The 17,455-nt window shown below is 34.4% G+C and overlaps 3 protein-coding genes across 3 annotated transcripts; all 3 read left to right on the top strand.

Annotated features, from left to right (window-relative positions):
* The first annotated feature begins 1,282 nt into the window (after window positions 1–1,282).
* On the top strand, window positions 1,283–2,053 carry LOC131604243 (secreted RxLR effector protein 161-like). The gene has a single exon (XM_058876698.1). The coding sequence runs from the start codon at window positions 1,283–1,285 to the stop codon at window positions 2,051–2,053; it is 771 nt and encodes a 256-aa protein (XP_058732681.1).
* Window positions 2,054–3,681: 1,628 nt separating this feature from the next.
* On the top strand, window positions 3,682–6,311 carry LOC131601351 (receptor-like protein 43). The gene has a single exon (XM_058873133.1). The coding sequence runs from the start codon at window positions 3,682–3,684 to the stop codon at window positions 5,890–5,892; it is 2,211 nt and encodes a 736-aa protein (XP_058729116.1). The 3' UTR covers window positions 5,893–6,311.
* A 7,270-nt stretch (window positions 6,312–13,581) lies between these two features.
* LOC131606300 (receptor-like protein 7) lies at window positions 13,582–16,660 on the top strand. The gene has a single exon (XM_058878552.1). It carries the CDS (start codon window positions 13,753–13,755, stop codon window positions 16,630–16,632), a length of 2,880 nt encoding a protein of 959 aa, XP_058734535.1. The 5' UTR covers window positions 13,582–13,752; the 3' UTR covers window positions 16,633–16,660.
* Window positions 16,661–17,455: the final 795 nt, after the last annotated feature.

Here is a 17,455-nt window from a genome sequence, read left to right on the forward strand (position 1 = left end):
AAACAACAATGAAACAAATAAAAAGCTACATCGTGAATGAGGAAATCTCTAGGTATGATTCTAAATCCTTACCTTCTTTGCTCTGCTTAGGCTCCTTCTTCTTCTTTCTACCTCAGAGCTGTGTTTCTATTTTCCGCGGCTTCAATTTGTGATGCGTGAAGGCTTTGTGAGTTGAGTTGTGCGAGTTAGGTTTATGGTGATTGTATTGAGTGGTTTTGTTCTGAGTTTGGTTTCAGCAGAGATTTAAACCAAGTAATTGTTGGTTTATGGAGTTGAAGGTATGTTGTGGAAATTTGGATGGTGAAGGCGAGCTTCTGTTTTTATGTGTTTGGATATGGTTGAGTCAAGGTGCAAGGTTCTGATTATGATGTTGAGGTTGCTATTGAGTGTATCGTTTTTTGTGTGTGAGGTTTAGGGAAGGTCAGAGTTTGGTTGTTGAGAGGTTTTTTTGTTTACCGAATCTGTTCTCTTTTTCCCCCCTTTGTTATGAGATTGTTGGGTGGTCTTATAGGTGAATTGCAATGAGTTTTGGGGGGAAATTGTGGTGAATTTTGAACACTTTCAGTATGCTGATTTTAGCTTTTTTGATGCAGGTAATTGTATGACTATTTTTGAGCAATTCTTGGACTGGTCTGGCAGGTCTTTGGTGGAGCAGCAAATTGCAATTTTTGTTGTTTTATGCAGGTTTGGACCAGAGTGTTTGGACTGATGCATTTGTTTTGAGATAGCAGGAAAGATGATGGTGAAACATGGCAAGTGAAGACAAATTTTTTGTACTATATTTTTTGTTTGACTTGTACTAAAATTGATAACAAAGAAAAAAAGAAATGGGCTTTGATGAATGGGCCTTACACTGACTCTTTTTTTATTTGTATAACAATAACTAAAATAAATCCTAAAACATAAAAATACCACTATTCCTAATAAATGAACAAGATAAAAATTAAAATAAATTTAAACTAGAAATTAAAACACAATTTTTTTATTTAAAATATAATAATAATAAAAACAAACAATTATTTATTATCTAAGAATAAAATGAAACTTGGATAAATAAGCAACTATGTGGATGTAAAAGCTATTTTTGTTGACTTTAATAAAAGTCTAATTTTTTTTTTAAAATATGCAACGATGTGATAATGCAGATGAAATACGAATGTGATAATATCAAGTGAATGAAATATGCGGGTCAAAAATTGGGGTGCGACACCGTGATAGATCACAAGGATTATTGGGATTGTCTCAGAAAGGCTTTATAAATAAAATATTAGAGAGATTCAGAATGGATAAATGCTCCACAAGTATAGTTCCTATTCAGAAAGGGGATAAATTTAGTCAAATGCAATGTCCCAAAAATGAATTAGAACGAAAGGAAATGGAATATATTCCCTATGCATCAGTGGTTGGGAGCTTGATGTATGCCCAAACATGTACCCGACCAGATATTAGTTTTGCTGTTGGTATGTTAGGACGATACCAAAGTAATCCTGGAATGGATCACTGGAAAGCTGCAAAGAAAGTTCTTAGGTACTTACAAGGAACCAAAGATTACATGCTCACATATAGAAGATCAGATCACCTTGAAGTGATTGGCTACTCAGATTCAGACTTTGCAGGATGTGTGGACTCAAGAAAATCCACATTTGGATATGTTTTTCTTCTGGCTGGAGGAGCAATATCATGGAAGAGTGGAAAACAGTCCACCATTGCTACTTCTACTATGGAGGCAGAATTTGTGGCATGCTTTGAGGCCACAATTCAATCATTGTGGTTGTGGAACTTCACCTTAGGGCTTGGTATTGTCGACACTATAGATAGGCCGCTAAGGATTTATTGTGATAATTCTGCAGCTGTCTTCTTCTCTAAGAATGATAAATATTCTAAAGGTGCTAAACACATGGAATTGAAGTACTTATCAGTGAAAGAAGAAGTGCAGAAACAAAAGGTGTCATTTGAACATATTGGTACAGATTTAATGATAGCGGATCCGTTAACTAAAGGTTTACCGCCCAAGACATTTGTTGGCCATGTAGAAAGGATGGGCATTATGTAAAAGTCCTTGTTAACATTTGGTATATATACATGTATAGTTTAATGTTCGTATTGTATGACACTTGTGAATTCAATTAAAGTTATGTTTCTGCTGAGTTTGTTATCCATATTATGTTATAAATGCTATTGTTAATATGTGATGACTAGGGTGTTTTTGAAAAGACATGAAAGACACATTATTGTATTCCCTAAAGTTATTTGAATTGAAATGATTTGTGATACATGGAAGGAATCAAGTTGATTAATAATTTGTGACCGCCATGATCCGATTATTTCAATTCATTAAAGATAATGATTTGGTGCTTTCAATGAATGGTGCACAATTATGGTATAAGATTGAAACGTCAAGTTGTCACATGAGTCAAGTGGGAGATTGTTGGATTAATATTAATTTATTAATTAATTAGGTGTGACTCATGTAAATAAATTTTGGCTTTAAATAAAGATACCTGAATGTGATGATTGTTTAGGTTTAATTGGTAATTAAGCCAAGGGGTTTTATTTTGAAATTCAAAATACAAATCCCTCTTCTCTCTCTTCATGACTGTTGGGACATAACTATTGGGATAAGATGTGACTGTTAGAATAAAGTGTCTATAAAAGGACACCTTTATGCAAGAAATACTAACTTTTCTCATTCCTTCTCATTTCTCAAAATACATAAAAGTATCTTCATCATCAAAGATACACATAAGGAAGAAGGAAGAGAGGAGAGAACAATTGAAATAAAGAATTGAGAACCAGACAAGAATCGCCGTAATGGATCCGGGTACGTTTTTATCGTTCTTCATAGAATTTAAAACACCGTGAAAATCATGATATCAAGATCCAAAATAAAATAATCCTAACATATTATTCTAGACATGTATGTGCGGGGTGTATGACTGTCACGACAAAAAGAATTAAATGAAGAAGGAAATAATTATTTGGGATTTTATAAAAGGAATTAGATGTTTAAGAATTTAAAAAAACAAATGAACTGAGCTGTGAGACAGCCACGTGACAGATTGTAGAAAAGCAGGAGTGAATTAGATTTTGGTTGCATTACAACTCACAATTTATGTTTTGGTCCATGAATGAGTTTTTTTTTCTTTTCATAATTGATAGTTTAATATACACGCCTCTGCATCGTCCTTCCATAGCTGGCTTAAAATTTTAAATCTTTAACTTAATTAGAAAAATATGCTCAAAATTTTTTTATCATGTTATAAAACCTTATCTTCCGCCCCATATGAAATTATTATCAAGTTGAATTACAAACATTAAAAGGAAGAAAAAAAATATTTGAGAATAAAGCATTAAAGCAAAGTGACCCTATGTGTTAGGAATACTCATGCAATGTTCCATTAGAGTTATTACTTAGACTTACAAGTCTTCCTTGAGAGTTCTGTGTATCTTCCTACCATCATTAACGAGAAAATGTTTTGTTTTAATCATTACATTTGAAATCAACAACATGTAGCCTATCTTTATGAAAAGTTATAATATTTTAGACTATTCAATTTGTAGGGCCCTTTTTATCATAAAATCAAAAAACGTGTTTCATACTGCTTTATACTTTTGCAGCCTCAAACAACATCTATAAAAGACAATCATTTCTCACATAACTAAGTGCAAACAGAGATAACAATGAAAACTACATTGCTTTCATTCCTTCTATGCTATTACTTCATATATCACACTCTTGCTTATGCCATATGTCTCCAAGATCAACAATCATTGTTGCTCCAATTAAAAAACAATCTCACATTTGATCCTCAATATTCCACCAAACTAAAATTGTGGAATGAAAACATTACTTGCTGTGATTGGAGTGGTGTGAGATGTGACAATGTGGGACATGTTATTGGCCTTGATCTAAGAGGAGAAGAAATCTGTGGTTCATTTGATAATGCAACTAGTCTCCTTGGTTTATTTCTCAACTCATTGTCAAACCTCACACACCTTACCTCCCTAGACCTTTCTCATAATAATTTAAGTGGTCAAATTCATGGTTTATTTCTCAACTCAATGTCAAACCTCACACACCTTACTTACCTAGACTTTTCTCATAATAATTTAAGTGGTGAAATTCTTTCATCCCTTAAAACACTCCCATCGCTAAAGTTGATAGATCTTTCCTTTAATAGGTTGAGTGGGTCACTGCAGTTAAATGAGGTTTCGAAGCTTAGAAATTTAACTACACTAGACCTTTCTTACAACCACATATCAATCGATATGAATGTTGCAAATGTGTCTTTAATTCCCAACTTTACATATCTAGGTTTGGCATCCTGCAACTTGAAATCATTCCCTAGTTTTTTGATAAATCAATCAAAATTGTTCTATTTAGACCTTTCAAATAACCAAATCCAAGGAAAAATACCAAACTGGATATGGAAATTACAAAATCTTGAAAAACTTAATATTTCTCACAATTTTCTCACCAATTTGGAAGCTTTTCAAAGTCTTACTTCCAATTTGCTAGTTCTTGACCTGCATCACAACAAACTGCAGGGGTCAATACATGTTTTTCCTGAATATGCCTATTTTTTAGACTACTCAAACAATAATTTTTCAACTGTCCCACAATATAATGGTGGTGACCTACCAATCTTGGAATTCCTATCTTTTTCTAAGAATAATTTACATGGAAGCATCCCTGATTACTTATGCAATGCTTCACAACTTCAAATCCTAGATATTTCCTTCAACAACTTTTCTGGAACAATTCCTCCATGTTTATTGACAATGACAAGTTACCTTGAAGTGTTAGATTTGAGAAATAATAGTCTCACTGGCCCCATACCAGATACGTTTCCAAAGTTTTGTCATGTGAGTAGATTGAACATCCATGGAAATCAATTACAAGGGCCAATCCCTTGGTCTCTGTCCCACTGCTCATCATTAGAGGTATTGGACATTGGATCAAATCAAATTTTTGATCATTTTCCATGTTTCTTAAATGAAATACCAACACTTAGTGTCTTGGTTTTGAGGAATAACAAATTTCATGGTTCTATAGAATGCTCACAAAATAAACCTTGGAAATCGATTCAAATTGTGGACATTGCTTTCAACAATTTCAATGGAAAACTACCTACACAGTATTTTACAACCTGGGAAAGAATGCTATCTGATGAAGATGTTGCACGTGACATCAACTACAACATGTCACAAGACTACCCATATTATCATGATAGTATTACAGTTACATGTAAAGGCCAACGACAAGATTTGGTTAAAATTTTAACAATTTTCAAAGCCATTGATTTCTCATTCAATTCTTTTGAAGGGCCAATACCTCTATCGTTGATGGGCTTCAAAGCACTATATGTTTTGAATTTTTCAAACAATGGTCTTACAGGTGAGATCCCATCTTCGATAGGGAATATGAAACAGTTAGAGTCATTGGACTTCTCAAATAACTCTTTGGTTGGTGAAATTCCTGTGCAGCTAGCAAGTTTGTCCTTCCTTTCTGATTTGAACATTTCCTTGAATCATTTGGTGGGAAAGATCCCAACAGGTACTCAACTTCAATCATTTCCAGCTTCTTCCTTTGAAGGAAATGATGGACTATATGGCCCTCCATTGATTGAAAAGCAAGATGGTGAGAGGAAGGACCTGCATCCACAACCAACATGTGAAAGCATAGTTTGTTCAATAGAATGGAACTTTTTAAGTATAGAATTGGGATTTGTTTTTGGACTTGGAATGATTATCGGCCCGATCATGTTTTGGAAGAAATGGAGGGTGGCTTATTGGAAACTTGCTGACAGAATTCTCTGCAAAATATTTCCTTGGATGCATCTTGAATATGAAACTCACAGAGGAAAAACTTACACAGTTTTAAGGTGGTAGTAACATATTTGTTGTTCAATAGTATTTTATATTAGTATTAATGTGTGTGCTAATTAGTATAATAGTATTTTATATTAGTATTAATGTGTGTGCTAATTAGTATAATAGTATTTTATGTGTGTGCTAATTAGTTTTAATGTGTGTGGCTGTGTGCTAATAGTATTTTATATTTCCATATTTATTGTTCAATGGAAGTGAAGCTGTTACAATTTTAAAGAACTTAAGCTGTTGTGGACCTTTGCAATTTATCTTGAAATCAATTTGGTTTCCAAGCAGAGTGAATAAGGGGATTCGTCCTGTAAATTATTATCATAGCAAAATATGTAATGGTAATATGGAGTTCTGTCCTCCAGACTGTTTTTTTTTTTAACAAAACTTCTTTTATACCCTTTGTCAGCAACAAATAACCTAATGGAACTTCAGATGTGTTTTTCCATAACACACTAGATGGTAATTGTTTTGACATTTACTTTGAAATGATACACTGTTTAGATGCCTTGAAACTTCTCTTCTGTTTGCAACTTCATAAGACCATCATTTGTCACTTATGTCTTGTCAGTTTTGTTTTGTGTTGTGTGGTTGACACTTAAGAGTAATTCACAACAATGAGAATTACATTAGTTTCATTGTTTTCCTTCCTTATCCGCTGCTACTGCATGCATATCACTGTTGCGTTTGCCAAATTTCTTGAGAATCAGCAATCCTTGTTGCTCCGATTAATGGCAAGCTGGAGAAGTGGAATCAGAGCATTGACCTGAGTAAAGAATCAAATATAAGCTTTTATGTTTAAGTAGTTTTCACTCCACTCGGAATTCAAACAATACTTTGATCATATCCATAGTTTCAAAAAGTGTCAAGCAATCAACACATATTGAATCAAAAGGAAGTTTGGTATCATATATTTGGGCATGTTAGTGTCCTATCATATAGAATTTTCTGAAAAGCCTTTGTGATGCCTAACTCGACCAAACCTTGGTAAACCTCCTTATCACCTCTTATGGGTGGATTCCATCACCATGAGATACACCCTGCAAACACAAAATAGTGACGATGCATGCATCCACAATCAGGGGTCCCAACCATTCAACATTGTGAGTTAACTCCAACATACAAAAAAACCTCTGCCACAAAAATTTAGAAAACTAAAATTTGTAGAAATTGACAGATATTTGTTTCCTTACTCAAAATCAAACAAAATCACAAATAATCAAATAAAGTAAACATAGTCTAGAACTCTTAATTTTACATAAATTCAATAAGTTTAATGAGAGTTTTTTTTTTAATCTAGTAGCAGCTTGACCTCATGCCCTGCACAACTAATAACTAATAACTGGGAACATCATGTTTAAATTTTTTCCAAGTAGACTAGTGATTTGGAAAAAAAAATTAAAATAACCATGTTTAATAAAAAATATACAAGAAAAACCATGTTTTCGGGTTATTTACCAAACTGTCTAGGTTTGGGACCGACTGGAAGTGAATGCGCCAAACCATTTGGCGCATATATATCTAACTAGCCAATCCATTTGGCGTAAACCCTAAAAAAATTAGGGCAAAGGGAAGTAGCCAATCCAATTGGCGCATGCACTCCTAAAACAACACATAGGCGCCATTTCATTTGGCTCCTACGTGTTGTGCCTATTTTTTTAAAAAATTTTACCTGTTTCGGGTATTTTCGCGCACCGGTTCGGGTATATGTCTGATAAATCGATTCTGGAAAATGTCTGATAAATCGATTTTGGAAAAACAGAAGAATATGTCTGAATAATGTTTGCATTGGCAATTTCGGTTATTCACTAAAGCACAATTTATTGATGAAAGACGGAGGCAAGGTTACAAGAGGTGGTAAGCGAAACTGATACAATGCTTTAAAAAAAAATACAGATTATACTAAACTTGCGACGAGGTCGAGCCACGATTAGGGCATCTTTTTCTATTGTGCCCCACCTGACGACAAATGCTGCATTTTCGTTCCATTTTGTCGTGGACGTCCATTTCGGTTCTAATCCGTGTACTATTGGGACGCCCTTTTTTCTTTCGCCGCATTGCGTCGTTGTGCCAAACTACCTATCCTTCATAGTCAGGCCAGTAATCCTCCTTGGCCACCACAGGAAACGCAACACTGTAAACTCTAAGCAATGTCTGAGTCTTGTAAATCGGAGACAGTAGTGATATAGCGTCGTGGTGGGCATACGCACATGCAGCTATGACGTGCGAGCAAGGCATACGAAAAGCTTGAAACCTTCCACAGTCGCACCAATCTTCGTCAAGAAGAACCCTATATTGTTGTCTTGGTAATCCCTCATTGTGGTCAATTGTTTCGCGCACACTGAACGTGCGACTGAATCGGTCGAAAGAAGTTACTTGGTGAGTGTTTGCTTTTGCCGATTGTTGTTGCATAAATTTCATGCAGCTATCACTTAAAAGTTGGCCAGATTGCCTAACATCACCCCATCTCCTGCCTCTTGTTGAGAACAGTGAAGCCATCCTAAAGTATGTGGCCTCCACCAGTGCTGTGATTGGAAGGTTACGAATGCCTTTGAAAACGCCATTCATGGATTCCACGAGATTGGTTGTCATATGGCCCCATCGCACGCCTTTGTCGTAAGCCCTTGTCCATTTGTCCCTGGAAAGATTATCTACCCAACTACCTGCCTCTGGATTTGTCATTACAATCTCACTCCGATAATGCTGGAATGTGGGTTGGGTCAATGCATAACCAGCATTGACCAGGGCCTTTCTTAGATGTCTGTCCTTGATCTCCCGCATGAAGTTCTGGGCGATGTGGCGAATACAATAGACGTGTTTTGAAGGGGGGTCATGTCATCCGTTTGCTGGATTATTATAAGCACTCTCTATGGAAGTGTGCCTATCAGAGATTAAACAGATGTCAGGCTGAGGAGCAACATGTTCTCGGAGGTTCCTTAGAAAGAAACTCCAAGCCGCCGCAGTTTCACCTTCGACGATTGCAAACGCCACTGGAAATATGTTGCTGTTCCCGTCTTGTGCAACCGCCATGAGCATGGTGCCTTTGTATTTGCCGTATAACCATGTCCCATCAATTTGAAGTATGGGTTTACAGTGTGCAAACCCTCGTACGCAAGGTTTGAACGCCCAAAAAAGCCGATGGAATATTCCGTTTCCTTGGACAGGGTTTCCATCCGGGGCATGCGCGGGCAATGTCTCTAGAATAGTAACAGTGCCAGGTGCGTAACTATGTAGCGCATTGAGGTATCGGGGAAGTATTTTGTATGACTCCTCCCAGTTGCCGTAGACTGTCTCAATTGCCTTTGTTTTTGCAACCCACGCCTTTCTGTAAGATGGAGTGTAGTTGAAGGTTGTAACAATGTGTGATATTATATTTTTAACCTTCAGAGAAGGATCAGAGCTTATGAGAGGCAAGATCTCCTGACATATGAGATCGGCACTGAGTTTTGTATGATCCTGGGAATTGTTAGGGTTGACACACGTGTGTTTCTGCGTAATCGACCCTATTTTCCATGCATTACTTCTCTTCCTATAAGAAGCCAAAAGTCTAAACCTACACTCTGGATTTTTACAAGTGATTACATACCGTTCCAGGTTTGAACGATCTACGTCAAAATCAACATTGTTCGCCATGTGCCATTTTTTTATTCTTCTCAGACAAGCCTCCTTAGAAGGAAACTTGTCTCCTTCCTTTAATTCTTCGTCATTTTGGATGTAGGGTGTGAAGAAGATGTCAGATGATGGTTCGTCACCTTGCAGGTTCAAGTTACTCATATGTGCTGGAGGTGCGTACGCATGAGCTGGAGGCACCAACGTTTGCTGCTCGTCGTCGGATTCCTCGTTGACCATGTCGTCAAATTCAGTTTCCAGATCATCTTCTTCCTCGTCTATGACGTCAACCTCGTCTTGCTCGTTGACTGGTGGGTCAATAACTTGTGACTGGACAACATTAGTTTCTTGTGTCTCAACCTGTAGAGTAACGTACAGCTCGATGGAATCCAACCCAGAGTATTCGTGGGTGGTAAACATATCTTGGAGGTCTTCGTTAGTGGCAATCTCCATCTCGTAAAACTTGACGGTGTTGTCTTCATTGAAATGGGGACATTGGTAAAAAACACTTGCAATAGGACCCATTGCAATCTTAGAGTATAGTCGCTGAATGAAGTACGAAAATGTTGCTCTTTTTCTTAACAACAATGGTACAACCTGAGTGTTTCTCATCACAAAACCGGCTATTTCATGAGAGTAGGTCTCCCCGTTCAGATGGGCATGCACAAGGTACTGGGTTGATGAAGTCATTTTGACGGGGAAAGTGTTTGGGTGTTGTAAGCTCAAGTCAGATTGGGTAAAATTTTTGGTGTGGGCTGTAATGTTTAGAAAATATTGGTATGCCTTATAAATTGTGCTTCTTACATCCTTGCCAACACATAGACACGCTGATCTATGTCAAGTACCCCATCACGCGTCTGATAAGATTCCTGATAAGATTCCTGCAACGATTCCTGATAAGATTCCTGCAACGATTCCCCCTAGACAAAGCATGCATGCAGCCCTACATCTAGCAGCTAGTTCTGAAATAAATATTTATTTATATATATATATATATATATATATATATATATATATATATATTTATTTATATTTATATATTTATTTATTTATATATATATATATATATATATATATATATATATATATATATATATATAAATATTTATTTATATTTATACAAAGCATGCATGCGTCTGTATATGTCCTGAAACGATTCCTGAGAAGATTCCTGCAACGATTCCCCTAAACAGAGCATGCATGTAAACCTATCTGGCAGCTAGTTCTGATAAGATTCCTGAAACGATTTACTTATATATTTATATATAACTAATTATATATATATATATATATATATATATATATATATATATATATATACATATATATATACATATATATATATATATATATATATATATATATATATATATATATATATATACATATATATATATATATATATATATATATATATATTTATATATATATATATATATATATATATTTATATATATATATATATATATATATATATTTTATGTATATATATAAATAAAAACATATACATGAATATTTATTTATTTATATATTCATGTATATGTTTTTATTTATATATATACATAAAATATATATATATATATATATATATATATATATATATATATATATATGTTTATTTATTTATTTATTTATTTATATAGCGTAATTGATCTTCAGAAAACCATAATTAACACAGCGACCACATTAATTTTAATTGAACGATTCGGTTTTGGCAACCCAAAACAACCGGTATATCACAATATTACATTGCAAAATAACACATAACAACTTGTAGTACACGCTCGATCATTGCAACAAAGACAACAACACTTAATCTAAACTACTCAAGTATCACTGCAAGAACAAGTGGATCTTCAACGCCTCGGTTAACCTCTCCACTGTGTGTCCAAAACATTAGATCCACGTCCACATCGTCTTTCACACGGTCCCAATAATACATGTAGGTGCCTTCTGGATTATTATCCGTCAACGTAATGTATGGACAACGGTAATCTATCTGTTTAACTTTTCTGGTTGGACCATCTAGTTGACGAAACCCAGTGTTGATGGCTCTAACAATTCTCTGGAAATTCCAATGGGGGTTAAGGCAGACACGCATGTGACTACCTTCCTCAAAAAAAACGACAGCCCAAACTGAGTTCATTTTTTAGTGTTTGCAGTAAGAATGAAGAAAGAGTTGGTACTTCAACTCCACACACTCATACCTTTATTTATAGTGGGTGAAATACAGAGGAAAATAACTTTGTTAATTATTAATAACTTAAATACTAATAGGAAACTTGGTAATGTTAAAAAAACATTTCATTAATATATGCTCAGAGCATTTAATTGGACGGTACAGAAGTAATTGAAAGGGTAAAGAAATTGCGACATCTAGGATATTACAACGGTTAGGACAATGTCTTCTCTGTCCTCCATCATTCGAGTGCATTGAATGTCGTCCTCCATAGTCTCCCACCAACACTGTCTTTCAAGAAAAACACCGCCCCTTGTTCTAAGTCTCTTGATAGATCTGATTTGTTCGCCTGGACTCCACTCTCCGTCCAAAAACCTTAAGAGGGTTCTCTTAAGCTGGTCCATAGTTTGAATGTTCCAAAACATCACCTGCATGGGAGGTTTGACGGCAGAGAAAATGACGTATCCAGTCCTTCGACGATAGTCAGGTTGATAGTCGAAACGCCTCACAGGGGGTGGAGGCTCTGAAGTCCGGTGCGAGCTATCTGGCCTTATTCGAGATCTCATTTTTGCTTGTGTGTACTAATGCACATAGTAAACCCTAATTTATAGAGGGACGGACGCCTTGCCTTAGGTCTGTATCACAATTAGGGTTTCGTATACAAGGCACACACGTAAACCCTAATTTTGAAAAAAAAACAGGGCCTTCTAATGCGCCAAATGGAATGGCGCATTAGTGAAAAAGTTCAACTGGAAGGCGCCAAATGGTTTGGCGCATAAGAAGGATTTTTTTATGAACAAGCCAAATCATTTGGCGCATGTGTATTAGGTGTGGACCCCCAGGGCCCACATGGACCCCCAGGGCCTAATGCGCCATTCCATTTGGCGCATACACCCACATTTTTAGGGTTAGCCAAATAGTTTGGCGTATTCACCTAAAATATATACCTATGCGCCAAATCATTTGGCGCATTCACTTACATTCGGTCCCAAACCTAGACATTTTGGTAAATACCCCGAAAACATAGTTTTTTTGTAATTTTATTATTAAACCTGGTTATTTAAATTTTTTTTTTCAGTGATTTGAATTGATTTTTAAAAATAAATAAATGAGGTGTTGGAGATTCCAACACCTATAAGATGTTTTTGTACCGTTACCAACTAAATTAGTCTAAAGAAACGAAAATTTGATTTCAATTTAATGATATTTTAGTGTAACTTTTTTAAAAGACGAGACAATAAAAATTAATTATTTTTAACTTGTACCATCACATATTAAATTAATTTAGTGAGCGATGATTATGAATTTTATATTAAATTACTATAATGGTTAATGACTCGTAATAGAAAGATAGAGGCTGATAAGATTTTATGAGAGGATAAGAAAAAATTTTAGAATGACAAATCAGCACAATTATTATTTAGACAGAACAATTTTTTTATTTTAATATTGTTCTTGATGATATTTATTTTTTCTTATTTGTGGAAAAGTTTGTTTAATTATAATTGTATTGAATGCTATTTTGTTGGCTTTACATGGTCCTTAATGTTTGAATGTTTCGTCAACAGTCTTTTCCTTGAAATTTCGCAAAATATGAAGATGACTACAAACATTACATGGAAGAAACCTTGAGAACAAAGAATTGAATCATTCAAAGTAAACTCAATGACAATTTTGTATCACACAAAGACACAAAAATGACCCTACAATGTAATAGAGAATACAAAATTCATTTTTAAATCTTAATTTCAAATGTTATTTAATTATTAGAATTTAAAAAGTGAAGAATTTTTTAAATATGTAATTTACAAAATATAAGAAAATATCTAAAGATATAAGATAAAATACTATAGAGCCATATAGTTAGTGAATGTTTTGATTTTCTTATTATGACTTGTTTTTAGGAGTTGTATCATAATCAAATACTAGAAAACAAAAAGGTTAGTCTGCCTCTCAAAAATAAATGGAAATCTTTTCCACACTGCTCTTCTTCAGCGAAACTTCTATTAGTGTAATTTTCCAGCCTTAAACTACATCTATAAGACTATTATTTGTCACATAACTAAGAGCAAGTAGAAATAACAATGAAAACTACATTACTTTCATTCTTTCTCTGCTACTACTTCATTCATCTCAATGTTGTTGTCTCTGCCAAATGTCTCCAAGATCAACAATCATTGTTGCTCCAATTTAAAAACAATTTCACATTTGATCCTCAATTTTCCACCAAACTAAAATCATGGAACGAAAACACTGCATGTTGTAATTGGAGTGGTGTAACATGTGACAACGAGGGACATGTTATTGGCCTTGATCTAAGTGAAGAATCAATCTATGGTGGATTTGATAATTCAAGTAGTCTTTTTGATCTCCAACATCTCCAAACCTTGAATTTGGCTTATAACAATTTTGGTTCTCCCATTCCGTCAGAATTCAGTAAGTTGGTGATGCTGAATCATTTGAATTTGTCAAAATCTTTCATTGTGGGGAATATTCCTAAAGAGATTTCAAAGCTTACAAGCTTAGTTACTCTAGATCTCTCTTCTATTTATAGCTTTTCAAAAGAACAAGGGCGGAAAATAAGCGACCGAAATCTACATTCATTTCTCCAAAATCTAACCAGTCTTAAACAACTGTATCTAGATGGTATAAATATATCAACTATGGGACATGAATGGGGAAATGCTTTGTTGCAGTTGCGCGACCTACAAGAGTTGAGTATGTCTGGCTGTGATCTATCAGGACCCCTTGATTCTTCCCTCACTAAATTAGTGAACCTATCTGTCATTGTTCTTGACGGGAACTATTTTGCATCCCCAATTCCAGAAACATTTTCGAATTTGAAAAATCTAACCACCCTGAATCTTCATGATTGTGGATTGATTGGTACATTTCCACAAAAAGTCTTTCAAATTAAAACACTTTCAGTTATTGATTTATCAGGAAACTACAATCTTCATGGGTCATTTCCAGACTATTCAATGAGTGAATCACTTTATAGAATTAATTTGGAAAGCACACAATTCTCTGGAACAATTCCACACACTATTAGCAACATGAGATTCTTATCTCATTTGGATCTTTCTTATTGTCAATTTAATGGAACACTTCCCAACTCAATGTCAAACCTTTCACACCTTACCTACGTCGACCTTTCTCATAATAGTTTAAGTGGTGATATTCCTTCGTCCCTTTTTACACTCCCATCATTGGAGGAGGTACATCTTTCCTTTAACAGCTTGAATGGGTCACTGCAGCTAGATGAGGTTTTAAAGCTTAGAAATTTAACTACACTAGACCTTTCTTACAACAACATATCAATCGATGTGAATGTTGCAAATGTTGATTTGTCTTTTGTTCCGAAATTTAGATATCTAAGTTTGGTATCCTGCAACTTGAAGTCATTCCCTAGTTTCTTGATAAATCAATCAACATTGTTCTCTCTAGACCTTTCAAATAACCAAATTCAAGGAAAAATACCAAACTGGATATGGAAATTACAAGATCTTGAAAATTTTAATATTTCTCACAATTTGCTCACTAATTTAGAAGGACCTTTTCAAAATCTTACTTCCAAATTGGGAAGTCTTGACCTTCATAACAACAAACTGCAAGGGTCAATACCTTCTTTTCCTAAACATCCTTATTTTTTGGACTACTCAAAAAATAATTTTTCAGTTGTCCCACAATATATTGGAAGTAACCTATCATCCATGGAATTCCTATCTTTTTCTCACAATAACTTACATGGAAGCGTCCCTAATTACTTGTGCAATGCTTCACAACTTCAAATCCTAGATATTTCCTTCAACAAATTTTCTGGAATAATTCCTCCATGTTTATTGACAATGACAGGTAACTTTGAACTTGAAGTGTTAGATTTGAGAAATAATAGTCTCACTGGCTCTATACCAGATATGTTTCCAAAATTTTGTTTTGTAACCAGATTAAACTTCCATGGAAATCAATTACAAGGGCCAATTCCAAGGTCTCTATCCCATTGCTCATTTTTAGAGGTTTTTGACATTGGATCAAATCAAATTGTTGATTATTTTCCATGCTTCTTAAATGAAATACCAACACTTAGTGTCTTGGTTTTGAGGAATAACAAATTTCATGGTTCTATAGAATGCTCAGAAAATAAACCGTGGAAATCGATTCAAATTGTGGACATTGCTTTCAACAATTTCAACGGAACACTACCTAAAAGGTATTTTACAACCTGGGAAAGAATGATATATAATGAAGAAGTTGCACGTGACATCAACTACAACATGTCACTCGACTACCCTTATTATCATGATAGTGTTACAGTTACATGTAAAGGTCAACAACAAGATTTGGTTAAAATTCTAACAATTTTCAAAGCCATTGATTTCTCATTCAATTCTTTTGAAGGACCAATACCCGAGTCGTTGATGGACTTGAAAGCACTTTATATTTTGAACTTTTCAAACAATGGTCTTTCAGGTGAAATTCCATCTTCGATAAGGAATTTGAAACAGTTAGAGTCATTGGACTTCTCAAATAACTCCTTGGATGGTGAAATTCCTGTGCAGCTAGCAAGTTTGACCTTCCTTTCTTATTTGAACCTTTCCTTCAATCATTTGGTGGGAAAGATCCCAACAGGTACTCAACTTCAATCGTTTCCAGCTTCTTCCTTTGAAGGAAATGATGGACTATATGGCCTTCCATTAAATGAAACACAAGATGTTGAGAGGAAGGACTTGCATCCACAACCAACATGTGAAAGCATAGTTTGTTTAATAGACTGGAACTTTTTAAGTGTAGAATTGGGATTTGTTTTTGGACTCGGAATGATTATGGGTCCAATCATGTTTTGGAAAAAATGGAGGGTAGGTTATTGGAAACTTGCAGACAAAATTCTCTGCAAAATATTTCCTTGGATGCATCTGGAATATGAAACTCACAGAGGACAAACTTACACAGTTTTAAGGTGGTAGTGGCATTAGGATCTAATGTGTGTGGTAATTGGTATAATAGTATTTCATATTTCCGCATGTGTTGTTCTTTTATGTATAATTCTATGTTATGTGATGATATTTTACATGTTGTAATAAATATGAATAAAATAATATAATTTTAGTTAACATTTTCAGATTGCATACTAAATTATATATAAAACAGTAACTTGGAAAAACAAAAACATAAACCTGTTCTGCCAGACCTTACATATATATGTCTGTTTTAATCATTTATTATTTATCTAATTAGAGTACATCATCAGATTATTTATAGATTTATTTCATGGACTCATTCATTGTAGATTTTCTGGATTTGTATTCCAGTAAAAGTGTAATGTATTTATTGTTACCAGGATGTTGAATGATGTCGTGTTCAAATAATTGGAATTTTATTAAGTATGAAACTAAGATTTGTTTTAGTCTGGGAAGGAATGGAGTGTAACTTATTGGTAACTTGTAAACTTGTGCACAAAATTATTTATTGTTAGATTTTTCCTTGGATGCATCTTGAATATGCAGCCCATAGAGCATGGACATTCACAATTTCAATGTGGTAGTGGCATGATTTCTCATATTTTCGAAAAAAAACCTCAATTTTTTTTTTTTAAAAAAACACGAATTTTTTTTTGAATTACTCGAATTTTTTTCGTTTTTTAGAAAAAACTCAATTTTTTTTTCGAAAAATTCAATTTTTTTATTTTCCTAAAAAACTCGATTTTTTCGTTTTCTTCGAAAAAAACTCAAATTTTCCATTTTTAAGAAAAACTCGATTTTTTCGTTTTTCTGGAAAAAAAAAACCTGT

Source organism: Vicia villosa, linkage group LG5 (genome assembly GCF_029867415.1).
Source record: "Vicia villosa cultivar HV-30 ecotype Madison, WI linkage group LG5, Vvil1.0, whole genome shotgun sequence".
In the NCBI taxonomy this organism is placed as follows: Eukaryota; Viridiplantae; Streptophyta; class Magnoliopsida; order Fabales; family Fabaceae; genus Vicia; species Vicia villosa.

Bases quoted from the DNA above. Each gene is read 5' to 3' on its own strand.
- LOC131604243 (XM_058876698.1), top strand. From the start codon at position 1,283: ATGGATAAATGCTCCACAAGTATAGTTCCTATTCAGAAAGGGGATAAA.
- LOC131606300 (XM_058878552.1), top strand. From the start codon at position 13,753: ATGAAAACTACATTACTTTCATTCTTTCTCTGCTACTACTTCATTCAT.
- LOC131601351 (XM_058873133.1), top strand. From the start codon at position 3,682: ATGAAAACTACATTGCTTTCATTCCTTCTATGCTATTACTTCATATAT.